This window comes from Candoia aspera, chromosome 2 (genome assembly GCF_035149785.1).
Source record: "Candoia aspera isolate rCanAsp1 chromosome 2, rCanAsp1.hap2, whole genome shotgun sequence".
Classification (NCBI taxonomy): domain Eukaryota; kingdom Metazoa; phylum Chordata; class Lepidosauria; order Squamata; family Boidae; genus Candoia; species Candoia aspera.
Genome location: NC_086154.1, coordinates 209,222,080 through 209,237,693, shown reverse-complemented (window position 1 = coordinate 209,237,693; position 15,614 = coordinate 209,222,080). Strand labels below are relative to the sequence as shown.

The 15,614-nt window shown below is 36.0% G+C and overlaps 1 protein-coding gene across 1 annotated transcript in view; it reads left to right on the top strand.

Moving 5' to 3' along the window:
* The window catches only part of MEGF10 (multiple EGF like domains 10), an 86,580-nt gene extending 72,297 nt beyond the window's left edge, over nt 1-14,283 (top strand). The window contains exons 15-24 of the mRNA XM_063295277.1: nt 449-577; nt 1,961-2,089; nt 3,166-3,294; nt 4,607-4,735; nt 6,756-6,992; nt 8,111-8,238; nt 8,412-8,535; nt 8,677-8,721; nt 11,359-11,565; nt 12,978-14,283. Of these exons, the coding sequence (XP_063151347.1) occupies nt 449-577; nt 1,961-2,089; nt 3,166-3,294; nt 4,607-4,735; nt 6,756-6,992; nt 8,111-8,238; nt 8,412-8,535; nt 8,677-8,721; nt 11,359-11,565; nt 12,978-13,138 (1,418 nt within the window). The 3' untranslated portion in view covers nt 13,139-14,283. The remainder of the gene's footprint in view (nt 1-448; nt 578-1,960; nt 2,090-3,165; nt 3,295-4,606; nt 4,736-6,755; nt 6,993-8,110; nt 8,239-8,411; nt 8,536-8,676; nt 8,722-11,358; nt 11,566-12,977) is intronic.
* Nucleotides 14,284-15,614: the final 1,331 nt, after the last annotated feature.

Here is a 15,614-nt window from a genome sequence, read left to right as displayed (position 1 = left end):
AGATACTTCCACACTCCTCCTAATTTTTTTGTTACGTTGTGCTGACAAGAAAATATGTCAGGGTAATGGTTTTCCATGTATGATATTTTTACTTACTGAAATAATATTGAGTACTAAGTGAGAACAAGGACTGAAGAGAAGGGGGATGGTGAATGCACCACACAGGAGGAAGCAAGGATAAAGAAAGAAGGAGGAACAGAAGGCAGTAGTGAGTCCAGGACCATGGGAGGATGTGAGAAATCTGCAAAGACAAAGAGAAGGAAACCAAAGAATGGGGTGGGAGGAACAAAGGTTATAAGAAAAAATGGCAACTCCTACTTAGCAATCCACTCAGCTACTCACATCTGACTATTAGTATAAAACTATCTAAAAAATAAAAATAAATACAGATAAAGTGCACAGGTATAAGAACGTAAGAATTCATGACCTCTGTAACTCCTTTCTATAGTTTGTCCAAGTGGCAGATTTGGAAAGAACTGTGCAGGCATTTGCACGTGCACTAACAATGGAACTTGTAATCCAATTGACAAGTCCTGCCAATGTTATCCTGGCTGGATCGGTAGTGATTGTTCCCAGCGTAAGTACTAGCATTTCCTTCTTTGGGGGGTTTCTGTTTGGGGTGTATTTCATTACAGTTTAGTTCAGTTTAATATTCCTCTAGTCATTAAGAACATATTTTTAATGCAAATAAAATGATTAGAGAAGCGTGACTAATATATCTCAATAAATTTGCATTTCTAATAGTGCATTATATATATGCCATGCGGATTTTTCACTTTTGAAAAATTCAAACTTTATGATATAGCCATCGATATAAATTCTATAAATAATTCAGTAGACCCTTAAACATATGCTGTACAAATAAAGAAAAACTTTCCTGTATTTTATCCATGGAAAGATATTCACATAGAAGAGGCTGGAAAATATGGAGCCCTCCTATATGTGTGTAAAAAGACAAGCACAGCTCTAACAGACTAAAAGTGCAGGCTTTTTTCCCCCATGCCTAGTGTTTTGGAGAGAAGTCAAGCTTCTCAAAGATGCAAGTTCTTTCCTGTACTGTAGATTCACAACTTTTCTAGAAGAAATATGTAGCTTTGTAGGTTCCCCACCTACTTGCCAGCTGCTAACAGATAAATAGAACTCAGAAAAAGGCCAGGATGGCTGGAGGGCAAGATTGTTGCCCATTACAGTGCTGAACTGCTGACTGGCTGATGGCACTGGAGTCTGGTCTGTAATGGAGAAGGACCTGGCATACTTGAGCTTAGAGCATGTCAGTTCCTCTAAAGAAAACATAAGGCATAATCTGGTAAAAGTACAGCATGGCAGAGCTAAAAGGAGAACTGAGTTGTCATGGGACCATCAAAAGGAAAAAGTCAGCAAGAGAGCAAAGCTAGAGAGAAACAATCCACAATCTGAGATAGAAGATGAAGCTTGGTTCCAAGTGACTCTTCCTCCAAGAGACAAACAGCTACAATAAGAGCTAGTAGGATAGGAAAACACTGTGTAGAGCAGTGTTTTTGAACCTTGGTAACTTTCAGATGTGTGGACTTCAGCTCCCAGAATTCCCCAGCCAGCTTGCTGGGAGTTGAAGTCTAGACATCTTAAAGCTGCCAAGGTTCAAAAACACTGCTCTACACAGTGTTTTCCTATCCTACTAGCTCTTATTGTAGCTGTTTGTCTAACTAATAGGAAGCATGTTCTGTAGTGGCAGGTAAAATAAGTCTACACAAGGAAATTTTCAGGGAAAAAACCCAATCTTCTTATCAAATATGATATTGTAAAATATAATGACCAGATTTTAACTTAGAAGTATGATTTTTTTATGGCACAGTTTTATTTTAGTTTATATGATAAAGGTTCACAAATACTTGTAGTGAAAGGGACACGACACTGGGCTTCATTTATTTGTCATTAATTAGTTTTAATTAATCAAATAAGACTATGGTGTGTTTCATTTCAGCTTGCCCTCCTTCTCATTGGGGCCCAAACTGTATTCACACATGCAATTGCCACAATGGCGCTCACTGTAGCACTTATGATGGAGAGTGTAAATGTACACCAGGATGGACTGGTCTCTACTGCACACAAAGTAAGTTATGCATCTTTACCCTGATAATTTATTCTGGATGTCAGAAACAGCCAGTAATATCAAAACCAAAATTTGGGAGCTCCTGCTGGGTGACAAAAAATCAGTTTGCAGTTTGTATTGCTTTCCATTTTCTTAGAAGGGGTTTCTAATGCCTTGAAGTAGTAGTATTCATAAATCAGCAAGTGGTACTGAACCAGAATGAGGTATTAAAACTTTACAGCTAAGCATGTTTCAAAAATGATTAGAAGTGCATCAGACGTGCATGAATATAGCACCCTTGTGTTCATTTAAGCAGCCTGACCTTTTAAGACTTCTGCATGAACCTCCCCAAAAGTGCCAATGCTCTAAGAGTCACAGTTGACTTGCATGAATGGATTACACAGAAGCCTGAAGAAAGTCAGGCTGCTTTAAAGAATTATGGGGAAGTTCTGCAGTCATACTTTCAGATGTTCACATAACATATTTTTCATAATCATTTTTAAAGAGTATGTAGGCCTCCTAATATTTTTATTAGTAATGGAAATTACTTCTGAAACAATTACTGATTTGGAGGTATGAGAAGGGGGCTTGTCTTTTGAATATCCATCTCCTTCAGTTATAATAATGATATGACTTTTACATTTCACCAGAATTACATAATATTAGGAAGAAGTGCAGAGTCATACTGTTACTCTGTGTTACTAGAATCATTAGTATTCAAGCTTCTTTTCTGCTCTGATGTTATTTTATTGTTTTATAACTCTGGATTCTCTATGCTGAGAACAAATGCAAAAACGTTTTCTCTCTTGAAAATGTATTGGATTTCTTTCAAAGTAATGAAATAGTGAGATTTAGAACATAGGCTATGCAATTATTTAGGACTATACCCTTTAAACATAATGGGCCCTTCTAAGTCAGTCAGTCACCATTTTTATTAGACAAATGTTTTTTCAATTATAAACACTTTTAAAGAATATAATATTTTATCTCTTCTTTAGATTATGAATTATGTATTTTCAGACATAGGTTATTTGCTTCAGAGTCTCAGTTGTTGAATATATGCTGCTTTATTTTATTTTCTTAATTTCTTCTTCTAGGATGTCCACTGGGGTTTTATGGGAAGGACTGTGCATTAATCTGCCAGTGTGAGAATGGAGCTGACTGTGATCACATCTCAGGCCAATGTACATGTCGCACAGGATTCATGGGAAGACACTGTGAACAGAGTGAGTTGGAAACTCTTCTTACACATTGTTAAGATGAGATGTGTGTATAATTAAAACTTACTAAGCTCTTTTTCTTACTAAGACAATGCTGACTATATTAAAATTTCATATTGATAACTAATGGATAAGACAAAGACAATGGTACTTCATACATTGTAAACTGTATTGTACACATCCTGAATTCAGTCTGTAATGAAGTTGTTTAAAGTTTTATCTTAAATCATGATTTTTACTGAATTCAGTGGAATTAAGAGTACATAGTTAGCTCCTTAAAATGCAATTCTAGGCAGTCACTGGCATACAAATTCCATTGAAATCAATAGAATTATATGTAAATGGGGTGATTAGGTTTCAATTCTAGTTGAACTTACTTTCAATAACATTTCATCATTTTTTTAAAAAAAATCTTCTACAATGAAGCTACCAATAAAAGTTAATTTATTTTCTTTTTCTTTTCCTTTAAGAACTGATATATGTTCTGAATACTATAGCTGGCTTTGGCATATTATTAGGAACATTTTACCAGTATTTTTTCCCTTAAACTTTGTATTTTCAAAAGAAAACTGTTTACAATTAATGCCCAGGAAACTGCATTTCAGCTTTAGTTAATGCATTTATTAACATGACTTTTTATAATGTATGTAAAATATCACAAGAGAGATGGAAGAAATTATTTTATTCCGCAACCTGATCTTCTGTGGAGCCTTTTAAGAAACCTGGGGACAGCATTATCTTTTATTGAATGACTGTTACATTGTACAAGCACTTATCTTAAATTGTATTTGATCTGCATTTATAAGCATCTTTCAGCACATCAGGCTATGCCCAATGTCTTAGATATAATTTCTTATGATGAAACTTTGCCATCTGGTGGTGACTGATAACATCTACAAGTTTTCTGACAATAAGAATTTATTCATAGGGTTTGATTCAGAAAAGCTTATATATTAATCTGTAAACAAATGGGACCTTGTTACACAGAAAGACTTCCTGTCATGAAACAGGACTTCCCTTTCTCATTCTTCCTCCTGCATGCACTCGATTCTTCTAAGATCTGCTTTTCAGAGAAGGTGGGGAGGGACATGCTGTATGGGAAATGAAGTCTTTTCTGCCACCAATGCCTGCCTTGCTGATCAATGGATACCCATAATGTAGTATATCTTCATGCTCCATTACTATGAATTTGGAAGTCCCAGTTGTACTCTGAGCTGCTTATAGTCACTAGTATTTGAGAAGGGTCTATGAATCTGACTGCAAACTTGAATAAGGTAAAAACATAAAAACGCCATGTGCTATTTCTTGCTTTCTAAAGAGTGTCCCCCAGGGACCTATGGCTATGGTTGTCGGCAAATATGTGACTGTCTGAACAACTCAACTTGTGACCATATCACTGGAACCTGTTATTGTAGCCCTGGCTGGAAAGGAGCAAGATGTGACCAAGGTAATATTTCCTAAAAATTGCTCATTAAAAATGCTGACAGAACTGCCTCCCAAAGCTTATTTGTGTGGGCGCTGTTGCTATTTCAGTTTTCTGATTAGAAGGCGGATCATACTAGATTGTAGCAAAATGTGATGTGTCTCAGCAGTGCAGTCCTGGCCATTGGTGAAGAACACTGAGAGTTTTAGTTTCACAATGTGCAGAGCTTACAGGATCCCACCCCCAGTCCTATATATGCATAGACAGACACAATTCATTATCTTTTCATGACACTGATTTCTTCACAAGCATGATTAGGATCAGACTTAACACACAGACTAATGCAATGTTTCCCAACCCTGGCAACTTGAAGATGTGTGGACTTGAATATGCTGGCAGGGGAATTCTGGGAATTGAAGTCCACACATCTTCAAGTTGCCAAGGCTGAGAAACACTGTCTAATGTATGTTTAATCAAAAGTAAACGCTTTTACATTAAGAGAGGTTGATCTGAATTAAGTATGTTCAGGACTGAAAATTAAACATCTTCCTATTTGTTCCCAGTAACATTTCCTAAACAGTCCCCAAGCTGTATTAGATACTATTTAGCATTCTGCATAGAAAGTGGAATGGCAGTTGGATTCCCAGGGGCCTTAATTTAGACGAAGAGATATACCATGAAAATTTCTTATTCCCATCTAGCACTTTATATTTTACAGTACCTGACCTCTCCTGTAACATTTATAATCTGTAAAGTTGTTTGGAAATTACCTCTATTTATTCTATTGTGACTAACTTTTATACAGATTATAAAATGTTTCATAATTTTTAAAGGATTAAATTATTATTAATCTATAGTAATCTATCATGTGTGTCATTTATTTATTTTTATATCTTCCCTTTTTGTTCTAGCCAGTAGTCAGGACAGCTGACAATAATTAAATTATTGATGATGAAATATAATTAAATTTAAATTAAATACATATATTAAAATTACAAAAGTATTATTAATTAATAATTAAAACTTGCCAAAAGGAAGGCTAAACATAATATATTCAATAATAATTCTTACATAGCAACATAATAATTCTTATGTGAAAGCATAGTTTCAAAAAAAAATCTGAGTACCAGGAATTTGGTATGTTTTCAAGCATATTTAAACCATTTATAAATTAACATATACTAGACGTTTTCAAAACATTTTGCGGCTGAAATGTTAGGATCCCCAAATGCCTTGTTTAAACCTTAGAACGGCCATTCTGAACTTTGTTCCAACCTTACAAGAACAGTATCCATTTCAAAATGATCTGTTCTAACTCAAAAGAGAGATATGGGAAAAAAGGTTGGAACAGTCTCAGAACTCTGCCAGTGTCAGGGTAGCCTTACTTCGAATAAGACACGGACTCACTTAGAGGGTCTAAGGATTTCCGGGTTTATTGAAGCAGAATGCATACGGAGAAAAAGACGGGAATGCGGGCGTGGTAGCAGGGTACCCCGTTTATACCCTGGTGGCGGACCTTGTCCTCCTCCACCCCCCATTGTTCCCCAAGCCGGGTCCGGATGGGTGATTTGAATTGGTATGGGTCTGACGATGGGTGATTCGGGTGATCTCCGATGGTTTCCTTTGTCTCTTTGCCTTCGTCCAGTGCAGGTGCGTCCCCCGGGGTAATGTGTGGGAGTTCCCCTGACCTGTTAATGGTTTCCATGTCCTGTCCGAGGTGCGCTTCTATTGTCCTGGTGATTGTTTTAGGAGTTTGGGTGCTTAAGGGATGATGTGTGTGTTTAAAGGGTAATGGTTATCCCTTCCTCTTTCCTGATGGGCATGTTCCCCGTTGTGATGCACTTATGCCTTGCAACGGGGAACATGACAGCCAGTAGGTTAGAACTGAGTTTGGAATGGACAATATTTTCACCCTGAAACACGTCACGTGCTTCTAATATGTATTGTTCAGCTTAGACAATCAAAAGAAAAGTATGTCTTCTGTATACATAGGATCTCTTCTATATGTTTATGACTGTCTTTTCATTTCTTTTGTTTTTTGCAGCAGGAGTTATCATTGTAGGAAACTTGAACAGTTTAAGCCGTACTAGTGCTGCCATCCCAGCTGATTCTTACCAGATTGGAGCCATTGCTGGAATCATAATTCTTGTCCTTGTTGTCCTTTTCCTGCTTGCATTGTTCATTATTTATAGACAAAAGCAGAAAGGGAAAGAAACAAATATGCCAGCAGTTACCTATACACCTGCCATGAGAGTTATCAATACAGATTATACAATTTCAGGTAGGGCTACAGTACTGCAAGTGTTAATTCTATTCTGTTAGATATAATTTTAGCGAAGGAGATTTTAAAAATTCTCTCTGTGGTTAAGGGCTTTGTACAGTATTAGAAAATTCTATAGGAACAGAGGGCTTTGCTATGATTGATTGACTGATTATGTGCCATCAAGTTGTTTTTGATTCCTCACAACCACATAGATATACGACAATGCTATGAATAAAGATGAAGATCTAGAAACTTTTCTGTTTCCCTCAATACAACATTTTATAGTTGAAATTCTTCAGCATCTTCTACCTGTTAACCACTAACTTTCTGTACAGTGCTTGGCTGTAGTAATTGCAGTCTACCCAAGTAATGTCTTTAACACAGCAACGAATAATATTTGATCCTCCAGATGTTGTTGAATTCCAGTTCTCATCTGCCATAGCAAGAATGGCTAGTACTGAACAAGGATGGGAGTCCAATAACATTTGGAAAAGTTCAGTTACCCTGTCTTGCCTTATCAGGATGATTTAGAGACAGCCATTTCAGTAGTTTATGGGGAACCAAATAGATTAGCCTTAAGCATTGTTAGAGTGCCTGCCAATGAAATTATCTGTTATTTAAAAAAGAAATTTATATGTGGGAGGAGCTGTGGGAAAGGAATGGATATTTCTAAGATTGTTCACAATGTGTTACACTGCAAATTATATGGATAAAGCTTGGAAGCCAGTATTGTATCTGCTTTGACCTTTTTAGAGATTGAGAAACAATTGTATTTTATTTTGGTAATAAGATGCATTTGAAACATCCACACAAAAATTTATGAAAGGCCAGCAGTAATCTGGAGTACGAAATAAATAGATTTTAGAATGCAGAGAGATGCATGCATTTTATTTTCATAAAGATCTGAAATATTAATTGATCATTTAGTGTATTTAAAAAAAAATCATTATCACTGAGGAAAAGACCAAACTAAGTTCAGAAGATGCATTTAGGAATGAAAAAGGATTGCAAAGCAATTATATAAATCATTCCTAATCTATGCTTTAATTCTAGGAGAGCTATTAGCTAGTTCTTAAGAGCTGTGATATAAAGCTGAGGATGGGCAATGATGAAGCATCTCCTTTTTTTCTTTTCAGAAACCATTTCTCACAGTAATGGTGGAAACACTAATAGTCACTACTTCTCCAACCCCAGCTATCACACTCTAACACAGTGCTCAAATACAGCAAATGCCAACAACGTAGATAGGATGACTCTGTCAAAGGTAAGAAAATAAAAAAGGCTGCATACTACTATGCTAATATGCTATCTCAAAAAAGACTACACTTGTAAAACACCACACTTCCAATTGCATTCTATTACGTACTATCTAGCCTTAGGGCTGTAATAAACTTGATTCGATTATCATTATGTACTATTTTTTTTTATTTGAAACAGTCAAACAAGAACCAACTGTTTGTGAATCTTAAAAATGTGGATTCTCAGAAGCGAGGCCCTGTCATGGATTACACAGGGACATTGCCTGCTGATTGGAAGCATGGAGGCTACCACAATGAACTAGGTATAAAAATAAGAACAGCCAGTTCTGAGCATCATGCTATAGATTTTAGAAATTAGGAACAATTAGTGCAATAAATGTAACTATTACCAGCAGAGAAAACTACTAGTTTATTTAGGTTTTCTTCTTCTTCATTATTTACAGGGGCTTTTGGAACTGACAGGGGTTGTATGGGGAAATCTTTGAAAGGTGAGTATGAAATTTCCCCAAAGGAAAGTACATCGGCATATAGTAGATTTGTTGAAGCTAAGCAACCCTGGACCTGATCCCTTTTCTGGATGAGAGCCATAAAAAATATATTAGAATTATAAATTAATACTGAGAATATGTTAATTCATGAACCAGAAAAATATGTTTTAGCACTATGTAATTTTTCTTACATGTTGCATTATTCCTGAACCTATAGAAAAAGAATGCAAAAATTGGTTTTAATCTTTGTTCTTTTTTCCACTTTGAATTCTTTATATGTAAGCACATTGGTACTCCAATAATGCTACTGGTTGTTTCAAAGACAAAGAAATCAGGTTATTTCCAAAAACACAGATGAAAACAATAATATATATATATAGACACACACACACACACACATACATACACACACACAAACTATATATATAAAAATATATATTTGAGATATTACTACAAGGCTAAAACTTTTTTTGTTGTTGTTTATTCATTTAGTCACTTCCGACTCTTCGTGACTTCATGGACCAGCCCACGCCAGAGCTTCCTGTCGGTCGTCAACACCCCCAGCTCCCCCAGGGACGAGTCCGTCACCTCTAGAATATCATCCACCCACCTTGCCCTTGGTCGGCCCCTCTTCCTTTTGCCCTCCACTCTCCCTAGCATCAGCATCTTCTCCAGGGTGTCCTGTCTTCTCATTATGTGGCCAAAGTATTTCAGTTTTGCCTTTAATATCGTTCCCTCAAGTGAGCAGTCTGGCTTAATTTCCTGGAGGATGGACTGGTTTGATCTTCTTGCAGTCCAAGGCACTCTCAGAATTTTCCTCCAACACAACAGTTCAAAAGCATCTCTCTTCCTTCTCTCAGCCTTCCTTATGGTCCAGCTCTCACAGCCATATGTTACTACGGGGAACACCATTGCTTTAACTATGCGGACCTTTGTTGTCAGTGTGATGTCTCTGCTCTTAACTATTTTATCGAGATTGGTCATTGCTCTTCTCCCAAGGATTAAGCGTCTTCTGATTTCCTGACTGCAGTCAGCATCTGCAGTAATCTTCGCACCTAGAAATACAAAGTCTTTCACTGCTTCTACATTTTCTCCTTCTATTTGCCAGTTATCAATCAAGCTGGTTGCCATCATCTTGGTTTTTTTGAGGTTTAGCTGCAAGCCAGCTTTTGCACTTTCTTCTTTCACCTTTATCATAAGGCTCCTCAGTTCCTCTTCGCTTTCAGCCATCAAAGTGGTATCATCTGAATATCTGAGATTGTTAATGTTTCTTCCAGCGATTTTAACTCCAGCCTTGGATTCCTCAAGCCCAGCATGTTGCATGATGTGTTCTGCGTACAAGTTGAATAGGTAGGGTGAGCGTATACAGCCCTGCCGTACTCCTTTCCCAATCTTAAACCAGTCCGTTGTTCCGTGGTCTGTTCTTACTGTTGCTACTTGGTCGTTATGCAGATTCCTCAGGAGGCAGACAAGAGGACTTGGTATCCCATACCGCTAAGAACTTGCCACAATTCGTTATGGTCCACACAGTCAAAGGCTTTAGAATAGTCAATAAAACAGAAATAGATGTTTTTCTGAAACTCCCTGGCCTTTTCCATTATCCATTGGATATTGGCAATTTGGTCCCTAGTTCCTCTGCCTTTTCTAAACCCAGTTTGTACATCTGGCAATTCTCGCTCCATGAATTGCTGAAGTCTACCTTGCAGGTTCTTGAGCATTACCTTACTACTGAAAAATGAGGAGCAAAAGCTACCATACAGTGACAAATACTGACAAAAATGTATTAATTCCTTATTTTAATGTATGTTGTTCTTGAGGATCTTGCTGAAAGTGTCAGGACTTTATGTAATACATGCATTAATGAAGAAGGAATAAGAGATTCTGTACAAAAGTCTTTGCTTCAACTTCCCTAATATTTTCTTCCCTTGGCACATACATTTATGTTTTTATCTAATTTTATTTATCAGAGTTGGAAAAGATTTTTTTGGCTGTTAGGCCCATCCCCTGCTCAGTCAAGCAATCCATATTAAAATATTCCCATAGATGGCTGTACCACCTTTGTTCCCAGTAAATATTAGCCTACCACCTCTCTGGTTACATTTTTTGGTTCTGCTGGCAAAAAACTATGGATCTTCATTATTCTGTGTCCTACACTGAGGCTAAATGTTCTGAATTCCTTCAGTCTCTCTTCATAAGGTTTAATTTTTCTTCCTTATTCTCTGAACCTCTTCCATTTTATATGAATGCTAGAATTGTGTCCAGAACTTTTTATAATACTGAAGTGGAAATATTACTCCCCATGACTCAGAAACTATATTTCTGTGGATGCAGCCTAAAATTATGTTGGCTTTTTCTACACACTCATCATGGGACTGATTTATATCAAGTTTATAATCAGCTACTATTCCAAGGACTTTGATTTTCATCAAATTCACTGTGAATAGTTGAAACAATGCAGAAGAAATCTTTGGCTTAGCATGAATTAGTTTGTTGATTTGTTTCACTGTATATTGTTGTACAAGGTGTGCTAAAATAGAAACTTGACAAATAACCAAAACATTTTTAAAGAATAATACTAATTTGTTGTTCATTGTCATTCTACAGTACCATTAAATTATAATTTTTGTGTTTTCACAGATCTAATAAAAAATTCTGAATATAATTTAAGTAACTGCTCCTTAAGTAGCTCTGAAAATCCATATGCTACTATTAAAGATCCACCAGCACTTATGCCAAAAAATTCAGAATGTGGATATGTTGAAATGAAGTCACCAGTACACAGGGATTCAGCCTATGCAGAAATTAGTAACTCTGTTTCGTCTAACAGAAATGTATATGAAGTTGGTAAGTCCCAATTTTAGTAATTTTACCATTTATGCCTTTGTTCTGTTTTTGTTTCGTTTAGCTTTTGCTTCTGCATCAACAGTCTTGTCAGTTTCTACAACTCCACCACATATTTAAAGGTACTCTATAAATAAGGGTAATGAACAACATAATTTAAAAAATCCTGAATTAGAAGGCATTAGTGATTATCATTATGATCTTCTACTCTGTATAATTGTGTAGCTATCTTGAATTTTCATAATTAAATACTGTTTTAAGATGACTGCAAATTGTTTAATGCCATTATCGAAAGGGCCTGGGAATAGGGGAAATACATTATTTTACAACAGAAATCATTTTGAGGGCCACATGAGGACTTTTTACACCTCCAACAAAGAAAGCTGATGTCTATCCTTTCAAGCACATTCTTTGGGAAGTCCAGTATACTCTAAATACAATTTTTTGATGAATCAACTTTAATCTCAAATCTATTGATACCATTTTAACATTTGTAAGGACATGATAATGCCCCTTGATGAGGCATTATCAAAGATTCTAGTTCTTTAGTCTGTGTTTTGAATATCTCACAAGTGTCCATTTTAAAAATATTCTTGAGCTTTTGATAGAGATATGTTATGGGTTTTACTTCTTTCGTGGATTCCTTCAAATAATTGAGTGTCTCAGGTGCCTTTGAAGCAGCCAAAGCATCTGGTCCATATTGGTCCATTAGAACATGCTTAAGTTGAAGATACCACCACTGTTATGAACTGGGAAGACCAAATTCAATTTGAACTGAGGAGAAATCCTTAAAACATCCATTACATAACAATTGGTTTAAAGTCATAATCCCAGCTTCTGCCCAAACTTTCCAGTAGAACATTTATCACCTATTTTTAAAGTAGATTTTTTCCCAAAGAGCTAGGTATTCATGAGTTTCATTATCAAAACCCAATATACACTCCAATATGGCCCAAAGATTTCTCACCACACTCACTCCTGGAAATAAAACACCTTTTCTATGATTGATTGATTAGATTTTTATCCCACCTTTATTTGGGGGGGCAATTCAAGATGGCATATATACCCCCACCTGCCCCTCTTTCCTGAACTGGCTATTGCCTTGCACTCTGACTAAGAACTGTGGAGCACAAGAAGGCCCTGAGTGACATTGGCCTCATATCTACCTGCTACTGATTGAGACAATTGAGGGAAGTTGCTCCAAAGGAGTTTAAAAGCTATGGGTGGCAGGCAAGTGGGGATGTCTGCTTTCCTGGCAAAGCTCATTGCTAGCAGCAGCTTCCTCTCTTTGAGAGCCCTGCTTTAAAGCATGGAGACTCTTAAAGGAATGATTTCATTAATTTTCATTAAATCTTATGATTCTTTCCCATTTACAATATCAAAGTAACAATACATGCATTTTTTTTAAATTGCAGAACCAACAGTTAGTGTTGTCCAAGGCATTTTAAGTAATAATGGACCTATCAGCCAAGTTCTTTATGATTTACCAAAAAACAGCCACATCCCTTGCCACTATGACCTGCTGCCTCCTCGGGATAGTCCTGCATCTTCAGACAAAGATGAAAATAGTGAATGACCCTTGATGAACATAATCAAGTTATTTTGGAAAAGTGGAATCTAGTTATTCTCCTTCTTCTGTTTGCCTACCTACATCCAGTAAAAATTTGCTGTACATAAAGGAGGAGAATCAAACTATGGTTTGTATACGCGCATTGCTGATGGATAGATGTCAAGTTTGGAAGATCATGTCAGATTTTCAACACACTTTAAAAAAGAAACAAATGCCAAACATTTACACTGTGATGCATTGGCTCAGTATCCAAGCTTGCAGAGCACTGCTTGTGCCAACCCTACTGCTGTTCCTCAGAAGGAACAGCCATCTTTCACTATCTCAACTTATATATGTTGACATACAATCAAGACAGCATAATCTGCCAAATATTCACTTAGCCAAGTCACCAGAATTACAAATTATGGAGTGGGGGTTGTAAAAAGAAACCAATATCACTTTTTCTATGGCAAAGATGATATAAAGAGAGAAACTCAGAGTATACTTACCACAATGCTGGACTGATTTGAAAACCCCCCAAGATACTTATCACATTGCTGGTAATGGAAATACAATACAGGAATAATTTTGAATGGGAGTGAATCAGTGAAACTTGAATGAATATGCCTGGAGACCTGTGTCATGAAATGGGATTTGGTGACAAGTCATGCCAGTCGTCAGTTCAACTAGACAACAAGTGGCTAACTACCGTATTTGTTATATGTGAGTAATATATAACAAATACATATATCCATAAGCCTTTTATAAAGATATAAGTTAAAGGTTTTATTTGTACCAAAATGTGTTCAATAACTGGATAAGAGAACCCAAATATAACAAATGTACATTTTGATTGCGAAAGGGTTTAAGTTTATCAACAAGGAACAGTATTTTCACCTGAAATCAGTTGACCCCATCTTTGTATATTTGTTGAAAAGGTACCTTTTTATGATTGGTTTAGAAAAAATATGCTTAAGCTGGACTTTTGCATTGCTGATAACTTGGCATGTATAACTTACATTTCATTAACTTGTATCTGTATTTTAAAATAATATAGCTGTGTTTTCTAGTGGTTTAGAACAACAGTGGTGAAATATTATATTTTATACCCTTGTCAACTCTTCTCATTTCCAGCTTCATCTGATTTAGAAGTTCTGTTTTTATGAAGAAAAGTATTATTTGAGTACATCAGTTTCCCAACAAAGATAGACTTGAAAGTTGTATTTAACCGGTGTGTAAACTGTGGCAATCGTCAGATTTTTAAAAGACAGGTTTAATATTAGTGCAAGGGTTGATTTATAAGGAAAATATTAAATTGAAGAGAACTTAGACTTGATTAATTTTTTTATTCAATAACTTTAACATCTCTGTTTCAAAGGCATTTTTATTATGCTCTAATATGCCAATAGCTGAATTTTCACATAAAAGGTAAAAATTGGTGAATAATCAGCTCCCAATATAGAATTGTTCAATGTAGCTATCCATTACTATATCATTTTTAGCCCTCACAGTAACAGATTATTCCTTAATATATGTATTAAATGTAATTGTTGTTTTTTCAGTTTACAGTTTCCCATTTTCTATTACTTTCCATTTAATTCCTAAAATTGGTAAGTCATACTGTATATCATAGGGCTATTAAATTAAAAGAAAATGTGTGTGATTCAGATTGAACATAATTGCAAGCAGATAATGGTAGTGCTGGCAAAGAAAATCTTTTCTAGGTACTCCAGATATTCTTAGACTGAAACTGAAACGTGTTTTATTCTGAAGGCATTCTCCAGCAAAAAGTGCTGCCATAACTTGATTTAGACTTGGTATGCAATGTCTTTGTATACTAAAACACATAATATGCTTGGAAGATGCAAACCTGAAGGACAAAAGAACAGTTTTTAGAACTTAAACCATACAAATACCTTGCTGAAGGATGAGATTGGAATAGTGTTTGAAATAGCTCTACAGGCTTTTGTATCATGGTATAAAAAGCTTGCAAATAAAGACTATCTTTTTTTGAACCTGACTTCAGTCTTAATTTCCCAGCAATTTAAGAGTCAAAAGAATTGGCTTGGAGATAAATCCTATTATCACTGAAGACTTCCCAAATTTCATTTTATATCATATAAAGTATATAATGGAAAATACCAGTAAAGGAAAAGACATATAATGTACATAAAATCTGGGCCATTAAGTCTAGCAGGGTGCTCAGCAGGGTGCACAGTGTCTCAGCAGTGTCTCTGTTGATGCTGGCCAGGCTCCCTATCCCAAAATTCCTGTCTTTGTGCCAATTCTTAAAGAATTGTAAATGTTTATTTGAATAATAGAACACTAGGAGGAGCCTACCTAATATTGTAAAATCATTGCTTTGTTTAGCTCTGTCTCATCAACAATGGTTATTCTTTTCCCAACCCTTTCCACTTTTTAAAATTAGATACGGTAAATGCTGAACTTGATCGAGCACTTCAGATAATAATAACAACAACAACAACACATGGTGGATAGTATA